This window comes from Vigna unguiculata, chromosome 10 (assembly GCF_037176805.1).
Source record: "Vigna unguiculata cultivar grain cowpea cultivar isolate G323 ecotype 2 chromosome 10, ASM3717680v1, whole genome shotgun sequence".
NCBI lineage: Eukaryota > Viridiplantae > Streptophyta > Magnoliopsida > Fabales > Fabaceae > Vigna > Vigna unguiculata.
In genome coordinates, this window is record NC_140801.1 from 52,761,690 (window position 1) to 52,783,899 (window position 22,210).

The window sequence follows — 22,210 nt, forward strand, 5'->3', positions numbered from 1 at the left end:
GCTTGACTAAAGTATATTATAATGGTTGTAGTTGATGTTTAAATTGGATAACATTAAAGGTTCATATTTTTAATTAAATAATTTGTAAAATCTAGCATTTATATAAAAATACATAGATTTCATAGATGAGATGAAGGTTCATAATTATATAGCCTTTCTCATACACTTAAAGAGGGTAATTAAGAAAAAACTATTAATTAAAAAAAACTATTAATTATATAGCATTTGTACTCACATTTTGACACCTAAAATGTTTTCGAGATATTCCAATGTTAAACTATTAAATTATATAGCATTTGTACTCACATTCTAAGTCCTCTCCTCTTGGCTTAACAATGCAGATATAATGGTTTCTCTTCTTTTACTTTCATATTTTTATACTTATGACAGTAACTGAGGATAGAGTAAACTTTTGACAAGTAAAATTAAAATAGATCATAGCCATATAAATCTCTTATTTTAAAGTTAATGATTAAGAAGGCTTTATTTACAAACATCCTTAGATGTATTTGGCTGAGTATCAACTTAAAATGCATTTGTCCAAGTGTCAACTTAAAATGAATTTGTCAATTGCATGTCACTATCTATTTGAATTAACATATACCAGATAAATCTCCTTTTATTTAATCTTTGCTTAGATTTTTTAACTATGTGTTTTTCATTATTGATTGTCCAATGATATATTCACAAGTTTCGCTTTTCATGCATAATATCTAATTGTTTTTTATACACAAAAAGAAGAAATATCACATGAAAAGACAATTATATATATATATATAATATGAATTTCTATTTTTCATGTTAAAATTTGTTTTCTAATTTTATTTTTTGAATATTTTTAATTTTAACTATTTTTTTTTAAATTTAACCATTTTTTATTTAAAAATAATCTACAAAATAAATAAAATATATTTACGGTAAAACAAATAAAATATAATAAAAATTTTATTATTTTTTAATTTCATAAAAAAAACAAACATATGTGCGCTTTCAGTTATTGAAAAAAAAAACAATCTTTTAGTTACAAGTCAAAATAAAATCCTATCAACAAAATTAATATGTAGGAATAATCCTATCTAATCTAATGTTTTTTAAATTTTAAATTAAAATTTGTGATTATTAACATTTGAATGAATGTTAAACTGTATATAAAGCTGGAGGAGACTATTATAATCTTTTTCAAATCATAAAACAACTGATGAATTGTAACGTGTCTTCTTCTCTATAGTTCAGCACTTGGATTACTCCAATTTTTTCAACCTTGATCTTATTTTATATTTTGATGATCTCAGTGCAGAAGTTGAGGGTTCTTGAGATTCCAAATCTGAAATAAAGGCAGTGTTCCCCAAAAAAATCATCAGATAATTCATTCTTCTTAACAGTGTCACCTATTTTTAGTTTTTAACTCCTCACTTCTCTCTACAAATCTTTTTGCTCACACTCAAATCCTTCAATCCTTCTACGTTTTCTCAGAACACCACGCAACCCAACAATTCACTCCTTTTCCGCTTCAACTTTCTTAGATTCACACTTGCCCTTGCCGTTTATCTATTCTCATAATCTCTCAATTTTTGGGCTTTTTCGATTTCACTGAAGAAACTTCTCATGTAGGGTTTCGATTATTGAGGGGGAAATTTCGGATTTGATTACTTATTTGACCACTTTCGGGTTTTGGCGTTTGGTATTTGTTGAAATTTGTGATTTTGTAAGGTTTCGCTTTGTGGGGGGTTTCTGTTCGGAAAATTCTAGGTTTTGGTCGGGGTTTATCGGGTGTTGCTCTTTTGGTGTTAATGGCTACCCCGGTTGAAGAAAACAACGTTGAGTATGATAGTGATCCCGAAGAGGCAAAGAGACCGTTAACAATGCGGAGGCGCGAAGCAAGCGATGACGAAGAAGAAGCCGAAGGAGAAGAAGTCACTGATAAGAGGGAAGTTGGTAGAGTAGAGGTTCGTTCTGAAGATGACATAGATGATGAAGGAGGTGTTGAAGATTATGCTAATGATGGTGATGATGTTGAAGAAGGAGAAGAAGAATTGCAAGAAGAAGAAGAAGAAGAAGAAGAAGTTGAAGAAATGTACGAGGAGAAGGGTGCAAGTTGGGGGGTTGAGGCTGAGGGTCCAGTGGTTGTGGCTAAGGAATCTGATGATTATGATGTCAGACCCCCTTTGGAAGATTCTGCTGAGGACCATTCCGAGGAGAAAAAGGAGTCTGATCCATTTGCGGTGCCCACAGCCGGAGCTTTTTACATGCACGATGATCGATTTCGGGACAATGCTGGTACCCGCAACAGGTATGTGATGTTTACTTCTAATTATTTTCATTATGCCAAACATAACCTCGTGGAATATGTGCATACAATGTAATGATTCATTAATACTTAACTTGGAATTTCGTGGTTGAGCTTGCTAGGACCACTGTTGTATGGTAGTTTCAGCTTAATAATGGTCTCGAGTTTTAGTCCTGGATATTGAGCTTTGTCACCCTGTGTGGTCCTACTCGGCTTGTGCATTACTTTTTCTAGTGATCTATGTCAAAGAAAATGTTTTCGAATTAGTCAGAATGCATTGTCTTTTCTCGTGTTTAATTTTGATACACTGATGATGGATACTCTATTCTCTAGTCTCACCTTAGATGTGTTTTTTAAAATAGTTCATACAAAATTCAACAATTTTACTCTACTTGGCAATTGATGTCTTGTTTTTTTATCTCCCTCGTAGATGGATACATGGTGGAGGAAGGAGACTGTGGGAATCCAAAGATGACAAGAAATGGGGTCATGATAAATTTGAGCAAATTTTGCACGAAAAGCATTATGAGGAGGTAGTGATCTTTAAAGTGCTTTGTGGTCAATCATATCTGTTGGTTCTATTGTGATTTTTCTAGCGCTCCTTCTAATGCTTTTTGTCTAAAATTTAGAGGAGACCTTCTAAGGGTAATTATCGTGGTCGTGGTAATGGTCGAGGCACTGATTATAGAGGGTACGTACGAGGAAGTAAGAAAGGATATGATAGCAGCAGCGATCAAAATCAGACACCTAAGAGTGTTGTGAGAGGGAGAGGCCCCCAAAGGTATGAACGTAGCAACAAATTCAATGGTCCATCTCCCCAAGTGCAAAATAAACAGTAAGTACAAGCTTCATTTTATAAAATTTGCAGGAAACTGGAGACCTATAGCCTCAAGAGGCATTCTGATACAAATTATTTTGTTTTCCTAGATCTGGGAAATCTCGTGTGAGAAATTCAAATGTTAGTTTGGAGAGGACTTCGACACGATCTTCCCATGCAGAATCTGACACTGTGCCTGCTAAAAATCAAATGCTCGCATCAAATTTGAATTCAGCTTCCCCACCATATTACCCATCAGGCTCTTCCAGCAATGATATTAATTTGGCACAAAAAAGGGAGGTGCAAACCGGTGGTGGTAGAAGGAATGTTGGTCCTGTTGTCGTGGATGAGGGTTTTCCAGTTCAACAAAAGAATGCTCCGATTCAGGGAAAGAATGTTGTTGATTCCATCAGCATGTCAAAGTTGTATATTAATGAATCCACCCCTCAATCTGTTGGAAAGCCTTCGAACAATGTCCGTATGGCACGACCTGGATCTTCTGTTGTCGATGCTTCTCAATCTCCTCACCCAAGGGCTTCTGGGTCTGGGAGGGGAGTATCAATCCCAGTACAGACAAATTTTCAGCGTTCTAATAAAGTTTCTCCATCAGAATTCCAGGCTATTCAGACAAGCACTGTTCCGGGTAGGAATTCAACTTCTGTGCAACCTACTGCCCCACAGTTGGGCCAAAGACCTGGCAGTGGGTCTCCACTGTCTCCCCCCTCCAAAACATCCATTCCAATTAATTCACATGATTCTGGAGAATTGGATTCAGGGTCAGAATCAGGTAAAGGCAAAGGGGCTTTGGTTGGGAAGGGGAGAGGAGGTTCACATGGCGCAGGAAGGGGAGCTTTTGTTTATGGTGGGGCACAAGTAATAGGCACCGCTGGAAATGTGGGTGTTAGCCATGGAGATCCAAACTTCCCTGCCTTCTTGCCGGGTTTGTACCAACATTACTGTCCTTGTGGAAATCAACCTATTATTTATTATTAAAACATCTGATGTTGGAATGCAATTTCTTATTTCTCATGTGAAATTAGTTGTAAGTTATAGAGCTATGTGTGCCGTGTAGAAAATTAAGTAATTCTTCTATTTATTGTTAAAATGGAAACATACTCTGGTATTAACACCCATTTTTCTTTTAGTTTGCTTCTAGTCCTTTCTGAACAAGACTCAGCAGTTATCATTTTCTGTTAATTTGTCTGTTAAGGATTTCCTGATTTTGACTAGATTTTGATGGAATGCAGTCATGCAATTTGGGGGCCAGCATCCTGGGGGTATAGGAGTTCCTGCTGTTGGCATGGCATTCCCTGGATATGTTGCTCAGCCTCAATTGGGAAAGTCAGAAATGACATGGTATGGGTAAATCTCCAATTTTTACGTGTTGAGTAATGTTTTCAGGAATTGGCAATTCACATGTTTTAGTGCCTTTTGTCACGGTCTTAATATCTCTCTACTTTTCTATAAGAACAGTCTATATCAATGACAACAAATCATGATAGCAGATATTTTAGAAGGGGATCACAAGAACATCTCGCTCATTTGTGTTAAATAGTTCCTTTTTTACTTAAAATGGAAAAACATTTTGATTCCTTTTTGTTCCCTCTCTATTGGATCCCATAATAATATTTCCATCCTCCTTTGGTTTAGGCTACCAGTCTTGGCTGGTACTGCAGGAGCTTTAGGGGCTACATACCCATACCTTGCTGTTGATGGTGCAAGCAGTCACCAATCTGGACAGGCCTCTGCAATGGGTACCTCAAGGTTGGCCAAGTTTTGTAGCATTAGGATATTTTCATATCACATAGTACTTACCACCATTTCCTTTCCAATGTTCCTAAATCCTATTGCTCGAGGCTTGATTTATTATTTTCTGTTGTTATCCAACCTGTGCAGCAAGGACCATAATGTTAACAAAGCTAATAATGAATTGAAGCCACCTCAGAAATCTGGTAAATATTTTCATGTTCCATTTCCTCTTATACTCTATCAATTGCCCTTGGTTACTAACATTATCATTTTTTATTCGTCTGTCTGTAGAGCTTGCAAGTGAAGAGTTTGGACAAAGGCAGAATAAACCCCGAAGGCAAGTTGGATTGTAAAACCATTTTAAATTTTAATTATTATTGTTGTGGACATGGCCATGGGAACGCACATCCTGTTTGTGTATTAGATATTTAATAATGAATGTCTGGTTATGCTATATGCAGATACTCAGAGATGAATTTTGGTCAGTGAATATGGTGCACTTTGTTTGAAGTAAACCGATAAAGGTTTGTTATTTCCTAGTGAAGATCTCGTTGTTGTTATTACCATTATTGCTTCAAATTCTGAGTTTTGGTAATTTTGTGATTTTACAGGCCTTTCTCCAGGCCCTTAGTTCTCTAGCTTTTCATCTGGAGCACTTTGGGCTACCATAAGTTTCAGAATTTTCAGGTAACCTTGTAGCTACTGAACTTGTGTTTTTATTTAAAGGTTTTATTCTGTAATTGTGAGGTGTACTTGGGATTCATCATTCAAACTTTTTTTGTTGCTTACAGAACTTGGTATTTTTGAATACTTATCAGTTTCATTTTTCTACCCCTTCCCTATTTTCTACACTCCAGCTATATAACACCTGCTATTGCTGTTCCCATCGTACAAGTACTTGTTAAATTGGAAGGTATGGATTAATAATTACTAGTTTATGTTGGTGGATTTGACTCTTCTAAAGTGAGTAATTTCACTTTGGAGAAAAGTAAGTAATCTTTAGAATATGACTTTTAGTTTTTTTTACAACAATTGAAGTTTACTTAATTTCCTCTCTCTAAAGTGAGTCTCTCATACTTGAGGAGTCAAATCTCTATACCCTTGTGATCAAGAAAATATTGACAATTCCTGGGTTCTTTCCAGGTTCTTCTCGCAGTTTGGTTTCTTATTAGTGAAGCATTTGTGAAACACACGCAGGCTTCTCTAGAATTAATAATAGAGAAAAGGCTATAGTTATTATCATTTTGCAGCAGCTGATTACATTGTGGGTGAAAATTTTCTCATGTAAAGGTTTTTGTATTCATCTGGTTTTGACCATGTGCTTCTATCATCTATAAGCTTGAGACATTTTAATGTTTTGTTCCTTTTCTAAAAAATTTCAATTGTTTGCTATCAAAGGGTTGAATATGCAGTTTTGCTTGTTTCCTACAGTATCAATAACTTTTGATTGTTACCCGTGAAAGTTGCTTTTAAGGAACTTTTGTTCTTTTAAGTAAGTTGTAAATATTTTTCAATTTTATGTTCTAACTATATTATTCAATTTTCTCTATAAGGTTTTAATTTATCATAGAACAGAAAAAAAAAATGTAGTTTTCCTCGTTCAATTTTGTCATTCGACTTGAGAGGGTCCAAGATTTCTATTATATCATAAAGTTTCAAATTTTGAGACTATTCTCCTTAACAGAACAGTAAAAAGAATATATCCCATTTAAGCAAATCAGTGACATGAAAACTGATACAATTTGTCTGTATAATATTTAATTAAATTCTTATTTTTCCAAATTAACTAAAGAAAACTAGCTTCATTACATTAATGACAAGAATTTATAGGTATAATACAGAAAAAGTTGGTAAACTATTATGCCAATCGTGGCGCGTAAATATTCGCTACTTAGCTGTTTTATAGATTGTCCTAGTTCAACCAATATGCATAAGTCAAGTGGCTATTTTAATATGCTTTCAGAAATAGTTGTATTTTCCAATAAAAAAATGAAAAATGTTAAAATCTATTTTAAATGAAAAAATATGAAGATGAACATGTTGCGGTGCAAAATTTAATACATTTGAGTTTTATTATTGAAAATGTTTGATAATTTAAAAAAAAAAAAAACTCTTAAAAAATTAACTTTGTATCTAAATATATCCTACATGATCCTTGTTTCAAAGTGTTTCTTTAAGATCATATTTAAAACAATTCTATCCGAACAAAGCGATACTATCTATTATTAAGTTGGAACAATTTCACTCTCTTGTTAATCAATTATTCAATGAAAGCATTCACCGAATAATAATTAAATTACGTTATAATAGAAATTGAAAGAACCTTTCCTCATCCTTTTTGCTCTGATGTGATGTGTCCTCCGAATTTGCACATGAGAGTTGTTGCGACCTGCGAGCCCTCTAATAATTAATTCAATGATTTATGAAAAAATATTCTTAAATCACAATGAGACAATACAAGTTTTTTTTTTTTTTTAAATATTCTTCATACGAAAAAGATAAAAAGAAAAAATTATCACTTATATATAACATCAGTTTTTTGGACTGATTATTTATGCTTTACTCACAAAGAGAATTGAGTTTGTTATGGTTGACCAACCCAATACATGTGCAACGCACGTGCATTCGTTCTCTGTCAAACTCATACCCCTCTGTCTCTTCTCTTCAGCTTTTTGTTTGTTCAGTTGTTGAACTCTCGTTTTCGGATGAAGGAGCAATTCAAGAATAGTCGTTGACCCTGAAAGCACAAATCTTTAAACCATTGAAGAACACGAAAAATGCATCAAGAACTGTAACACACCTTTTCTTTACCATTTTTTTTCCTTTCACTGTTTCTTTCTTTGTAAAACTTGAGCTTCCTATATATATATATATATATATATATATATATATATATATATATATATATATATATATGGTAGAACCAACAATGCTGAAAGAAGTGATCCTGAAAAGGAAGTGAATTTACAAAAGGGTCTCGAGTTTCTTCAATGATATAGTCAACGATACTACTAATGGAGGACTGCAACAACAACAAAGGAGAAGTTCATGCAAATTTTACAAAGCTGAAGAACTCTTCAGCAAGATCAGGTATCAGTTTGAAATCTTCCTCCTCTGTAAGGTCGAGTCCACAAAATTCTCCTTCATTTCAGCGACCACATTGTACCTTAACACCGAGAAGAGAAGGCAAGGGTGTTGCACAGTGCTATGGCAGCAACCGGATACTGTTATGGCTGCTTCTGATAACCCTTTGGGCTTATCTTGGATTTTTCGTACAGTCTAGGTGGGCACATGATGAAAAAGAGGAGGAATTTTCAGGCTTTAAAAGCAGACAAAGTGATGCAGCAAACTCTTACGTTGAACAGAATCAGCATCATGATTTGATTGCAAAGAACGTTTCTTTGTCTGTTAACATCGAACAAGTTGTGAACAAACCAATAGATGTGGCTTTGGCCAAGAAAGAATATGGTGTTCAAGTTCAATCTCAGATTAAAGCTAGCTCAAGGAAAAGAAGAAGGCGACCAATGCATGTTTTGAGAGGTAAGAGGAGGAGAAAACATAAACTTGTGATGAGTAGTGGTTTGGAGGAGATGGAGCCAGAGATTCCCTCAAGGAATTCTACCTATGGATTCCTTGTTGGTCCATTTGGTTCTTTAGAAGATAGAATTCTGCAGTGGAATCCTCAGGGGAGTTATGAAACCTGTAACATAAAAGGGGACTTTGCAGGCCTTGTTTGGTCAAGAAAGTTTGTTTTGATCTTTCATGAGCTTTCCATGACTGGAGCTCCACTTTCAATGATGGAGTTGGCAACTGAACTCTTGAGTTGTGAGGCTTCTGTTCATGCTGTTGTTCTTAGCAAAAAGGGTGGTTTGATGCAAGAACTTGCTAGGAGACAAATCAAGGTGCTTGATGATAAAGCATATCTCAGCTTCAAAACTGCAGCAAAGGCTGATCTTGTCATTGCTGGATCAGCTGTCTGTGCATCATGGATTGGTATGAACACATTGCTTAAGTTTTTCCTTATGCAGTGTCTGAAAGTGCATGGTAAATAATGCAAAACCAACATCAATTTCTACAATAATGCAGAACCCGCATAAAAGTTACCAAAATATCAGAGCCTTAGTTGAAAATGAGATAGGAAAAGTTGTTGTATATGCTTATTTTGAAAACTTCAATCATATATCATGAAAACTTCTGGCATTGTTCAATGATATGAACAATTGCTTGTTACTCTGTACTTGTTGTATACATGTTCTCTTACTTGAACACCGTTGCATGTTTCCAGAACAATACATTGAACATTTTCCTGCTGGAGCAAGAAAAGTTGCATGGTGGATTATGGAAAACAGACGAGAGTATTTTGATCGTGCAAAGGATATGTTACACAGAGTGAAAATATTGATCTTTCTGTCTGAAGCACAATCTAAGCAATGGAAAAAGTGGTGTGAAGAAGAAAGCATAAAATTGAGATTACAGCCAGCACTTGTTCCATTGTCTGTCAATGATGAACTAGCTTTTGTAGCAGGCATTCCCTCCACACACAGTACTCAATCCTTCAGTGCTGCAAAAATGGATGAGAGAAGAAAGTTGCTGAGAGATTCAGTTCGAAGAGAAATGGGGTTAAGTGATAATGACATGCTTGTTATGACTCTGAGCAGCATCAACCGTGGGAAGGGTCAACTATTTCTTCTTGAATCAGCAAGAAAAATTGTAGAAGATGAACCATTGCACCATGAGGATAAGAAAATGGCAGTGTCATCAAATGATGGAGAACACCATGATAATAGTAGTGTAGCCTTCAACAACATCTCAAGCACATTTATAAAAAGGTTACATGAATCTCAAAACTTTAGGATGGTGTAGTGTAGTATAGTATATTTGTTGATTGCAGTGTTGATGCATATTTTTGTGTTCACAGCAAGGAAGTGTTGTCTCACAACAATGTAACAACTGCACAATCTCTGAAAATTCTCATTGGTTCTGTGGGATCTAAGAGCAACAAAGTGGATTATGTTAAAGTTCTTTTAAGATTTTTAGCACAGCATTCAAACTTGTCAAAGTCAGTTCTCTGGACCTCAGCCACTACACATGTTGCCTCACTTTACTCTGCTGCAGATGTTTATGTCATAAACTCTCAGGTAAATAATGTTTGATTTGTGTGAAACATTCTCTGCATGCATTACTCTGATAGCATATATATTTTCATTACTCTGCTTGAAAACATACTCAGTTTCTTTTCTTTCTCAAAATGGTGTAAAGGGATTGGGAGAAACATTTGGAAGAGTGACTATAGAAGCAATGGCATTTGGTCTTCCGGTATGGCTTCCAATTTGCTTTCACTTTTCTTTTAATCACATATTATGGTAGTTTTATCCTTTGAAATGATGCTGATCAATTGAGTTTAGAAATGGAAAATTAGTTATCCTTAGATTTCTGTTGTCAAACAGCAACCTTTGAATAGATCACGAACGTGTTGTCCGGTAGCAGGTAAAATAATAGATATAACAAACAATAAATTTGACTAGAGGATACTCTAACTCGTGGTTCTGGTACAATGATAAGAAGTGGACTTTATGCTTAATTCAATCCTACAAAATCGGTTTGTAAAGTGAGGTTTGCATCCACTTATATACTATAAACTCGTCTTATCTCTAATCAATGTAAGATTTCCAACAAATATACCTTACTTATTTCTATGATTCGGTTAAGGTAGTTGATACTTGATAATCTCTAGGTTTTATGTCTCTATCTATGAACAAAGTTTATTAAATAGTACAAATGAATGTTGACATTTATTGTTTTCACTTAAAAACATGGAGTAGGTGCTTGGAACAGATGCTGGAGGAACGCAAGAAATTGTTGAGCATAATGTGACAGGTCTGGTTCATCCTATTGGTCGCACAGGGAACCATGTTCTTGCACAGCATCTCCGGTTTTTACTTAAAAACAGTTCTGCAAGAGAGAAAATGGGAATGGAAGGAAGAAAAAAGGTGCAGAGGATGTTCTTGAAACAGAACATGTATGAGAAATTTGCAGAGGTTCTTGTCATGTGCATGAAAACCAAATAACTGCTTTCATTCTTTCATTGGATTCAAATCACATACATGGTTGTGATTTCTTGTGTTTAGGATCAAAGGATTTTAGCTACCTCAGTACATAACTATTGTACATAATACATCTTTGTTGTTCACTTTTTAATCTTTTGTAGTTGAAGTGTTTGTCATTTTTTCATTAAATCTTCCTTAAACTTGGAATTTACAAATATCAACAAAAAAAAAAAGTCATGAAAAGTTTCAACTGACAAAATTTTATATCTTAACTGACATAAAATATTCATACTCACATTAATTTAAAAAAAAAAAAAAACTTTACTAAAATCAATTAAGAGATCATCTTAACTTACATGGTAAGAAAAAAACCATTTCAATAATGTCAAGTGAAAAATAATTTCTATTAATATCTAATTAAAAATCCTTCTTCTAAATTGTCCAAAAAATAGTTTTGATAATACTGAGAAAAAAAAATTGTTGGCATTAACTGAAAAATTACCTTATTAATATTGGTCATTTTTTTTGTTAATATCAATCAAAAAATAATCTAAACTTGTGTTAGTAAAAAGTAACTTTGTTTGACATTTTAAAACTAAAATAACTTGGATAATGTTGACTAAATATCTTGATTCCAGTAAAACTGAGGATATTCTGATTCAAAATTATTGACTGACTAATAACCAAAACCAAGTCAAAAAAGAAAATATGAAAAAAAAAATAGATAAACTTTAAATAAAATATTGCCTTTTTAAAACTTCAAAATTCTCCAATTCTAAATATTGAAATTATTTTCTTAAATTTTAAAAATGTTGTCCAAATAACATATTTTATATTTTTTTAAGATAAAATATTATCTTAAAAACATGTGAATTAAACACATTCCAGGAGCTATTAGATTATTGGATAAGTGATGAATGCTTTCAAATAATGTTTGTGTGAATGATTCACCAAATTTCAATCTTTACTATTATATAATTAATGATTATATTCCTAAACAACAAATTTCTGTGTCAAACAAAACGAAATGACATATTTTAATTACCAATTATTGTTTTAATGCTTTCACTAACCTTGGATAATCATGGCAGTTGATAATTTCTGTTCTAAATCTCAAATGTATTATCTCTTTATGTTTTCATTATCAACTTTATCAAACTAATGTTGACATTAACGTTGACAAATCTTTTTGTCTATAGATTCTTATTAATGTTCTGATTTTTTGTTTGAGTGTCCAAAAATAGTTTTTCAATGAACTTTCAATTGATTTATTTTTAAGTTTCAAAATGTGGTCATATGATATTTTGAATAAGTATGAAATGTGACAATTATGTTTATTTTAGTTTAATTTTCAAATTGTTAAAATTAAAATTATAGAAAACATTAACGATGAAGCTTCTTAGTTATTAACAATTAAAATTTTATTTCTACAACTACCAATTTTAAAAATGCCTACACGTCTACACTAATAAAAATATAAAATCAAACAAATTCTTAAATACTTTATTTTTCAACCATTGACTTTCAATTTTTCATTTATATTCAAATCTTCTGCATTCAAAGCTGTTTAATTGTATTGTATTCATTTGCTTTTCTCACTATATAATTTCTTGATCCATTTAAATTCATTCATGCACTGTTCTTAACGTTTCATTAACTTCCTACTCATTCATTCATTATTTTCATTTAAATTTTCATTTAAATTCATGCATGCAGTTTCCGGTAGTAATTTATTTCTTAGTCACAATTCGTTTTCATTTAAATTCATTTATGTTTTTGCTCATCTCAATTTTGTTCCCATCAATATTTAATTTTGAAAAAATCTGATTAAAACAGGATATTATGTTTTTTCTCATTTCAATTTTGTTCCCATCAATATTTAATATTGAAAAAATCTCACAACAACAGATAAATGTCTTCCAAAACAAATGTTTCTTTCCTTCGATACAAATTATCGAATATTAATATTAAACATTCTCAAGTATTGTTCGTTTTAAATTTTGTCACAATTTTATCTTTAAATTAAGAATGGAAGAAGTCTCAATAATCTGAATAAAGATGTGAAACTTAGATATACCGGATCTAAGTTTGAAATTGATTTTAAGAAAAGATGCGTAGCATGTACGGTAAGGAGATAAATAGAATGAACAGATTGGATCATAACTAGACAAGTGTAAGGAATTTAGAGTTAGTTTTGGATAAAGAAAGGGTCACATTCACATAGAATGAGAATAACGAGGTCTTCTAGAACAAGTTGTTTTGTGGTGTCCCTTGCAATTCATTCATTCATTGATAACGAACCATTGCGTGGCACTGAGGCATTATCACAAACAGATAAAATGCACACAAAAAAGAAAAATTTGAGTCCACTTGCCTAGTAAAAATCAAACCACAATGCACCATAGAGAATAAGAGAAACAAGAACTTTCCAAATTTACACGTCACTTTTCTATTTAATCATGCTCCCGCATATAGTTACACTAATTATCTTTTCAAAAATGCACTCGTTTTTAAGTTTCAAAATGTTAAGGATACACACCATGATCCGTTTCCAACTCAAATTCTTTTCTTCTCATGTTTGCTATATTGGAGATTGGAAAGAGTAGAGAGATGAATTTCCATATGTAGACATTAAAACAAAAACTTTACGTACATCTTTTTTTATCACTTTATAGACCGAACAAAAACATTTTTTACATTTTTTTTTAATGAGAAATATGTATTAAGGTCTAGTGAAGCTATTTACAAAACCAACCCTAAATTTGTTTATGTTGTAAATTCTTAATTTGTATAATTTTTATATAGAAAAAAAAAAAGAAAAAGAAAAAAATTCTAAATCTCCAAAACGCAACCGGTTTGGACATGGCCCGTGAACCCTTCTGGGCAATCCAGTTTCCTCCAGTTGCAACTCACGAAATCGAAGGCAAAAGCCACGTGGACTTCACCGTAGCCGCTAGATCCAATCAAAACCAGTGTCCCATCAAACGCCCCAACGTACGCAACGTTGCGTATCTCCCCCGGCACCGTTGATATCTTCTGCCACGTGTTGCCACGAAGCGAGATCAAGTCCCCGCCGCTGCACAGAAACACCGCCTCGTCATCACCACCGTCCACTAACGTCCTCGGACACGTGGCGCAATCTAAGAAGTTCTCTTTCACTTCGTCCCAGCGCCATGTAGCAGGATCGAACTCCTCCGCGCTCTTCTCGAACCTTCCCTGCGTCTCCGTCGGGTAGCCCCCGACCACGAAGAACTTCCCGCGACGGAAAACGCCCTTGCACTCGTCCCGCTCCGCCGCCATGTCGGGAAGCGAAACCCACCGGTCCGAGGTAACATCATAGGCCAGCGCCGAACGCAGCGCGTTCTTCTCGTTGTCGTGTCCTCCGGCGACAAAAACCGTCCCCTTAGAATCCGACGCGCAAGCGAAAAACGTGCGGGGCCCACCCGGCATGTCCGCAGCGCGGCGCCACTCCGCCGACAAGAAATTGTACACAAACACGGAATTCGATGCTTCCCACGAATTCGGGTCCAGCCCGCCCAAAAGGACAAGATCGTGCCCCACACTAACTAACTGACAGAACATAGGTAACCCGGAACAAAACTCGGGCGGTGGTGGCAGCTCGGTCCAGTGACCCGTTTCCGGTTCGAACACGCTGAGACGGTAAACCGGGTTCGTCACTCGCTTGGTCGAACCAGTTCCCGGTTGGTGTCGAGCCTGAGCCATCGCTATGAGCTTCTGCGCGTGTTTCGTGCTACGGCGCTGACGGTGGTACTCCGGCGAGAGAATCTCCGATTTCCAGAGCTTGCACACCGACGCCACCGTGGGGAACTGCTGGTACGAAACCCGAATGAGACAGTCCCGTGCTACGTCCTGTGGTAGACCCGAAATCAACTCCATGGTATCGGAAATTAGTGAAATTGAAAAAAGATTGATTTTTTTGCAGTGTGTTAGTGAATTAACGAAGACCCATACACCGGAATCGCAGAAAGAAAGGATCTTGCGATGAAAAGAGAAAGAGGGTATGCGGAATTTTGAGAGATTTTGAGAGAAATGAGGTTGTGTTGTTTTGCTTTGGGTTTAGATTGTGTTGTGGGTTTGAAAGTTTGAGGGTTTGGGGTTTATAAAGAGGAGAAATTAGTGTGGGTTTGGGTAAAATGTGAGTGAACATGGTGGTGGTGTTCTAGAAGGATTTGATTACATTTAATTATGAGATGGACAACTTGGGATAGGACTTTATTTATTTATTTATTTTATTAAAAATTAAGGAACGGTCTATCCTATGTATTTTTATTTTTATTTTAATTTGGTGAATGATGCAAATGGCAGCAATTGGGTTACATGTTACATGGCCGTTGGTAAACTCAATAGCTGTTGCTTTTCAGTTTGTTATTAAAATGATATCATACCTTCTTTACTTTATCTTTGCAAATATCTATCTCCACATTCTAAGTTAGATCAAAAATAACGAAATTACAAATCCTGATTTATGGCTTTTTCTTCTTCTACCACCTTCGTCTATCACGTATTTAACTAATAACTTCCCGTTGAAGACATCAATTTGCAGTTGTATTGACACTTACAAAATAAATCGTATACGATTCTATAAAATTGTTGAAAATGATAAAATAGTTTCCAACACAAATTTTAAATGTTTTTTATTGTTAATCAAAATATTTCTTTTTTTTTTTAAATATGTTTTTGGTCCATTAAGTTTCAGTAAATTTTAAAATTAGTCTATTTTTAAAACTTTATACCAATTTAGTCATTCATCTTTAGAAATACGTGGATTTAGTTCTTCTTGCTAAATTTTGTTAAGTTTATTTAACATTTTAAACATATTTTATGATAATATTTTAGTTAACATTAAAGCGAAAATGTGTCAAATAGTGTAAACAATTCAAATACTATCATGAAATATGTTTGAAACGTTAAATAAACTTAACAAAATTTGATTAAAAAAATTAAATTCACGTATTTTTAAATATGAATGACTAAATTGATCAAAAGTTTTGAAGAGAAACTAATTTTAAATTTCAATGAAACTTTAGAAATAAAAATATATTTAACCGTTCTTTTATTATTATTGAAAATGTATTTCAATATATCAATCTTGTATATTGTAATGACTGAAATAAATTTACGAATAGATGTGAGTGACGAAAAGACACAAATAACATTTGAAAGGTATTGAACTTTTTATATATATATATTATACTTCTATATTATATTTTGATACTACAATATACAAACCTGATTTTGAATTTATAGTAAAATACATAGTATTATAAAGCAACCACCTCTATATCTAAAATACAATTTGTAAGTTTATTTATTCATAAAATATAATAATTAAGTGAAAAATATATAGTAATAGTTTCTTCTTTACACATAGTCTCCTTTATTCCCTTGTTTTCATTTATTTATTTATTTATTTTATCCTTTTTTTTTGTATCATAAAATTAAATTTTAACATTATTTTAAAATATTTATTATTAAAGAGATATTTAAAATTAAATTATAAATTATACATTATAAAATATTTATTAACTTCAAATTTTAATTATTATACAAATTATATACTTAAAGCACTAATTTATTATAAGTATTTGAGCTTAAAAATATTATTCTTTGACACCTGTTTAAGTTAAGTTTTTATTTTGATTTTTAAATTTGAAATTACTTTTTTAGTATATTTCATTTCGAAAAACTTCGTTAATCAATCTACGCGCCTCATGCACAAACATTATTAAACATATCAATTAAAATAAAATTAATCATATAATTTAATTTTTCATGAAAAAAATATATAAAATTAAAATAGATTATTGTATAGAAAACTTGTGATCATAAGCAATATATACAACAAAAATACTTTTTTTTTAATTTAAAAAAAATTAAACGAAACTATTGAAAATTTAAGAAGTATACATGTCTGTTATACGCGTATAGGTATATGTTATAATACTATTTACGATACCTTCGTTTCCCACGAAACCTATATTTTAATTAATCAAACATTATCTATATATTTTATTTCACTTTCTTCCATATGCATAGCAATAATTAATATCTCTGGGTCAATGTTTGCATCTAGAAACTTTTTTTTTGTGATGCTTATCTTTTTTTTTTCTTTTTTCTCATGAGGTGTAAAATGAATAGAACTAATTTTGGAAAAAAATTGAGAAAATTATATTCAGACGTAAAGTTTATTAAAGAAAAAAAAGAGGTGTGAGTTAGTTTGAAACAATAAACTAAACGGGAATCTCGTTTTATTCTTAAAGTATATTTGTCAATTTAATCAGTCACGTCTTCTATGACATTTGTTTTCAAAAAACTGTTTGAAATATTGAAAATAAACAATTTACTTTTTTAAAATCATTCATCAAAACTAATTATAGTTTATATGTTTATAAAATTAAACGCATTAATAGGTATATATAGTAATAGTCTCATCTTTTATTTATTTCAATTCTACATACAAATAAATAAATTCAATAAATATATCAAATTGCAAGCAGTGTACATAATTTTAAAATATATTAAAAAATGAATTGTGTTTGTCACGTCATGGCAAAGTTGTAAAGTTGTTAAGAAACAAGGAATTTTAATTTAATGTATGACTTTTTATTTTCCCAATGTAGTCACAATTAATACATGAAATGGAATTCAGATAAGAAAAACTACAAGTAGTCAAATTATCCAAAATAAAAAAAAATGAATTAAACTACGAAAATCAACTGTTAAATAAAACATCAAGTATACAAATAAATAATTTCAGAAAAAGTTAATTGTGATTATAGAGATAGAAGGAATAATAATCTTAAAAATGTATTTAAAGTATTCATTTTATGACATTGTTATTATTAAAACTAAATTAGTAAACTACTAGAAGTTAAAGTTAAAAATGAATAAGGTACTAAATTTATATATATATATATATATAATGATTATATATCATCTTATAATAGAAATCTGAATTTCATATATTTCATTCATATATTATTTGATTATATATCATATATATCATCTTATAATGATTATATATCATTTTATAATATATTCAAAGAATATTTTTAAAAAGTAATTGTGTTCTCGTTTTCCACATTTATTATTTGAAGACTTTTAAAGAAACAAAGTATTAGAATGGAAGTCTTCTTTTTTATAGAGACATGTTTTTATTCTCTTCGACTTTATCTTACATGCTGCTTTATGACATGAAAAGGAAGCAAGGAATTAAATGCTAATTTTTTTTTTCCTCTTTTTTCTTTATTATTTAATTTTTCACTTTGAGGTTATAAATTGGAATGGTCTAATAATAATCCATGTGAATCACATAATAAATAGATAAAAAAAAAAAACCATAAAGAGAACACAAAGAGAACATGATCTTATAAACGTGTTTTGAAGACGTAAAGGCCACTCAAATGTGATCTTCTAGAACACGTCTTTCTCACTCCATACCACAACTGTATTATCAACCTCTACTTTACCCGACCACTCTTTATTTTTATTTTTTTTCTTAAGTATTAAGATTGGATTCTCTGCATTTCAATCTAATATTTCCATTTTCTAATTCGTGTATTTAATATTCTTTTTGCTATCGTATCAAGTAAAGTGATATATATTTTACAAATCTAGGTGTCGGAATAAAAATTTTAATTTTGAATGAAATATAAAAGTATCAATAAATTAAAGTTTCTAATTCATAATTATTGAAAGTTCCATATTTATTAAAAATAAATCAATTTCATAATATATAATATATAAGTAGATCATAAATTTTACTTTATAAACTATTATAAATCTCATTTTATAAACTATTTCAATAAGATTAAATTAGATTTAAACTCCACTTTTTTATTATATTATAAAGGTAAAATTATAATCTATTGATAAGATTTTTAAAATATTCTATTTCACTTTTAACGAAATTAGAGAACTATATATAATGTAATCAGATGAGAATATATATATATATATATATATATATATATATATAAAGTTAATTTAGATAATATCACTAAAATTGATCATTGTATTTATTTTAAACTTGACACTTTGTGTTTGTCATTAAAAAGATGTTTTTGAAGACTGAATAGAAAAATGTTATTTAAATTATCTTTATTTTTTACTCTAAATAATATGATATATTAAAACAAATCTTCCATTAAAGGATAATGAACATAACTTTATGTTTCGATTTCAAGTATGGTAAAAATATTATTGTTATAGTAAATTACTTCATATATTGTGTTTTAAAATTAAAATAAAAAAATATATTAATAATTTATCATTTATTGACATTATCTTTATATAAATTTGATTACAAAAACATAATCGATATATAAAAATTGAAGAAAAATAAAATTGAAAGTAATGTGTGAGATAAGGTGTTGAAATTGAAGCATGGGAGTGGGGTTTGGGTGCAAGAACTTAACAACGATGTGATAGCAGCAGGGTGAGTGGGTCCCACCAGAACCCTTTGGGACCATAGATGCAGAGTCAATCAATCTTATCGTGTTTTCAACCAGACATGTATATGCATGTATTTTTCTCTTTTATGCAAACCCTAATAAATGTTTCTGGTTCCACTTCGTAAAATTTGAAAACCTTCTTTATTTTATGTTATAAATCAAACAAAATCAACTTTTAATTAAACTATATTTATATTATTGTTATATTATTTTTCTATAATTTGGCTATGGAAGACATAGAATCAGCTTCTCTCCTTTATTCATATTAATTATATCTATCTCATCTTCATTTAAGAATTTTCACACTTTCTAATATTAGTTTTTTTTTAAAAGAATATACTATTTCATAATTTCCTTTGGTAACATTTTCTAATTGAACAATTTTATCTTTAATAAATATTAATTTGTATTTAATAAATAAATACTTGAATAATTATTCTAATAATTTTTTAGAAAATTATATATATATATATATATATATAATAAAAACCTAAATACACATGACGCAAGTGCATGTATTTTTAATTAGATAAAATAAAATTATTTGTCAAAAAATATTCAAGTACATAATAAGTGTGTGTATATATATATATATATATATATATATATATATATATATATATATATATATATATATTATTTAAGTAACTTTTTTAAAATTTATATTTATTATTTGATCATTTTTAAAATTAAGATAAATATCTATAATAAAATTATAAAATTTATTTTTATTTATTTTTATAACTATAGTAATAATAATTGTATTGTTTATTATTATAAAAAAGTTAACACAGTACTGTATATACTAAAAGTAAAAGGTTAACACAGTAATACTAAAAGTAATTCATATTTTTAATTATTTAAAACCATTATCGGTCTGAAATTTAATTTCTGTTTACGTTTTCCTTTTTTTTCAGTCAGGTTATACTCTTTCATTAAGTTAGACATTAGAAAGAGTAAGAAGTAGATACAATTGATTTCTTTTAATAGGTTTTACGTTTCCTTTTTAAATTCCATTTTTTTTTCTTGGTTATTTGCATGTGGTATAAAATTTAATGTATGTATGATAAATTGAGAAGTCTAATTTTTATAGTGACTTTGTTTTTGTTTTTTTTCTTTTTTGTTAAGTTTGGCATCCTAAAAATATACTATAAATTCTTTGAACATTTTCTACTAAAATATTGTTTAAGAAATAACATTTTTAAGAATCAAGTTGATATCATGTAAGAAAACTTAATTTGAAGTTTATTCATGGGATGGATTAAATCACAAGTAAAAAACTCTATTGGAATGAGGATTAAATCTTAGTTTAGACATTTTTGTGAGTATATGATGTTATTTTGATTTTATATTAATTGAGAAAGGATCGTGGGATTGAATGTTAATATTATTGATTTATGGAATTCAATTTTGATATATAAATATAAATTGTTCTTATTTGATGGAAATATATATATATATATATATATATATATATATATATATATTATTTTTTTATTATGTCTTCAAATTATATTAAAAATATTTTTAAAATATCAAAATAACGTGTTTTTAATGTTTAAATCAAACTCGTATAAATAATGTTTAAAACAAGATTTTAATATACACATGTGACTAAGACAGAAAGTAACTAAATCTTAATCATTTGTTAATTTGATCAAAACACCTCCGTGAGATAGTATTACAACTTTATTTTAATATCATTTTATAATAATTCCTTTTTAATAGAATTTAAAATTTTTTATTAAGTATTTTTCTCTCATATATTTAACAAATATTTCAATCCTAAATATAATGTTACAAACAATTAAATGTTAAAATTCATAACAACAAACAAATGTAAATGTTATGACAAATGTTGGTGTATTAAATAATTTAATTAAACTAATCATAAGAAATATTTTCCAAAATTCTCCTTAAATCTTGAAAGGCATGTTTCATATATTATTTAATAATTTAAACTTTAGGACCAAAACAAATAAACATTGTAAAGTTAACTCCTAACAAGTTAATACATTCCAATTAAGTTAAAACAAGTTAATACATTCATAAACATTATATTTTCTACAAATTTGCAAAGAAATATCTGAATCAGGACAAAAAAAAAATCTAAATTAAAATAACCAATGAAGCTAAAATCTTACAATTTTTATTTTTATTAAATATAGTATCAAGTTCTATAGTTTGTTCAATAACCTGTTTATTTATAAAGATCTTATGGTACTTTACCCTCTTACGTTTTATGTTTCTAACAAAGTGATATGAAATGTAGTTAAATGACTCAATCAAATTTTGAGTCACGGTTAAAGTGGCAATAAATTATAATTGTGTTAATTTCAAAGAAAGTGTTTCATTGATAGAATATAAAATAGTTATAAATATGTATAAGATAGTGATAGATGTTTAAGCTCCATAGGATTAAAATTGAATATTTATGGATGGAAAAAACTTTGCGTTTGAAAATCTCACTAATAGAAAAATCCATACTCTTATCAATTTTGTTTTGAAATTTTTTTCGTAAGAAATACTTACAAATTTTGTTATGAAAAAAAATTTATAAGAAATTGTTACCAATTTTCTTACTAAATATTTTATATAAAATACTTTTTACAATAAATTTTGTAAGAAATACTTACAAATCTTATAATTTTGTAAAAAACTATTAACCATGAAGAAATTACATATCAATTAAAAATTTTAGAAAAAAATTCAGAAAAAAATGTTTTCTTATAATTTTTTTTAATAAATTTACAAGAAAAATGTTATATAATATAATTTTTTTTTTAAAATATCTTATATTAAAATATAAAAAATAAATTAAATTAAAGTATAAATA

The 22,210-nt window shown here is 30.1% G+C and overlaps 3 protein-coding genes across 5 annotated transcripts; 2 read left to right on the forward strand and 1 right to left on the reverse strand.

The window, feature by feature from the left end:
* The first annotated feature begins 1,203 nt into the window (after positions 1 to 1,203).
* LOC114166828 (protein MLN51 homolog) lies at positions 1,204 to 6,250 on the forward strand. Of its 2 annotated transcripts, none has more exons than XM_085668077.1 (12): positions 1,204 to 2,290; positions 2,718 to 2,820; positions 2,917 to 3,122; positions 3,215 to 4,044; positions 4,352 to 4,460; positions 4,755 to 4,868; positions 5,001 to 5,056; positions 5,145 to 5,190; positions 5,315 to 5,377; positions 5,465 to 5,540; positions 5,645 to 5,766; positions 5,997 to 6,250. In XM_085668077.1, exons 1-9 carry the CDS (start codon positions 1,791 to 1,793, stop codon positions 5,340 to 5,342), a joined length of 1,992 nt encoding a protein of 663 aa, XP_085524203.1. In that variant the 5' UTR covers positions 1,204 to 1,790; the 3' UTR covers positions 5,343 to 5,377; positions 5,465 to 5,540; positions 5,645 to 5,766; positions 5,997 to 6,250. The 2 variants fall into 2 exon arrangements, with proteins under 2 accessions (XP_085524203.1, XP_027907480.1); XM_028051679.2 differs by having other exon boundaries at positions 5,711 to 5,766.
* Positions 6,251 to 6,390: 140 nt separating this feature from the next.
* Positions 6,391 to 11,089, forward strand: LOC114166246 (uncharacterized). 2 transcript variants are annotated; one of them, XM_028050956.2, is made up of 5 exons: positions 6,391 to 8,846; positions 9,139 to 9,682; positions 9,772 to 9,991; positions 10,113 to 10,169; positions 10,676 to 11,089. In XM_028050956.2, exons 1-5 carry the CDS (start codon positions 7,868 to 7,870, stop codon positions 10,919 to 10,921), a joined length of 2,046 nt encoding a protein of 681 aa, XP_027906757.1. In that variant the 5' UTR covers positions 6,391 to 7,867; the 3' UTR covers positions 10,922 to 11,089. The 2 variants fall into 2 exon arrangements, with proteins under 2 accessions (XP_027906757.1, XP_027906758.1); XM_028050957.2 differs by having other exon boundaries at positions 10,673 to 10,812.
* Positions 11,090 to 13,525: 2,436 nt separating this feature from the next.
* LOC114165775 (F-box/kelch-repeat protein At1g80440-like) lies at positions 13,526 to 15,008 on the reverse strand. The gene has a single exon (XM_028050358.2). The coding sequence runs from the start codon at positions 14,795 to 14,797 to the stop codon at positions 13,733 to 13,735; it is 1,065 nt and encodes a 354-aa protein (XP_027906159.1). The 5' UTR covers positions 14,798 to 15,008; the 3' UTR covers positions 13,526 to 13,732.
* Positions 15,009 to 22,210: the final 7,202 nt, after the last annotated feature.

What these genes read in the sequence shown, in the direction of transcription:
- LOC114166828 (XM_085668077.1), top strand. Translation starts at nt 1,791, where the DNA reads ATGGCTACCCCGGTTGAAGAAAACAACGTTGAGTATGATAGTGATCCC. An exon ending in GAAGCCACCTCAGAAATCTG is followed by an intron (nt 5,057 to 5,144) that starts GTAAATATTTTC and finishes GTCTGTCTGTAG; the next exon opens with AGCTTGCAAGTGAAGAGTTT. An exon ending in AGGCAGAATAAACCCCGAAG is followed by an intron (nt 5,191 to 5,314) that starts GCAAGTTGGATT and finishes TGCTATATGCAG; the next exon opens with ATACTCAGAGATGAATTTTG.
- LOC114166246 (XM_028050956.2), top strand. Translation starts at nt 7,868, where the DNA reads ATGGAGGACTGCAACAACAACAAAGGAGAAGTTCATGCAAATTTTACA. An exon ending in TGTCTGTGCATCATGGATTG is followed by an intron (nt 8,847 to 9,138) that starts GTATGAACACAT and finishes GCATGTTTCCAG; the next exon opens with AACAATACATTGAACATTTT. An exon ending in TTTATGTCATAAACTCTCAG is followed by an intron (nt 9,992 to 10,112) that starts GTAAATAATGTT and finishes AATGGTGTAAAG; the next exon opens with GGATTGGGAGAAACATTTGG.
- LOC114165775 (XM_028050358.2), bottom strand. Translation starts at nt 14,797, where the DNA reads ATGGAGTTGATTTCGGGTCTACCACAGGACGTAGCACGGGACTGTCTC.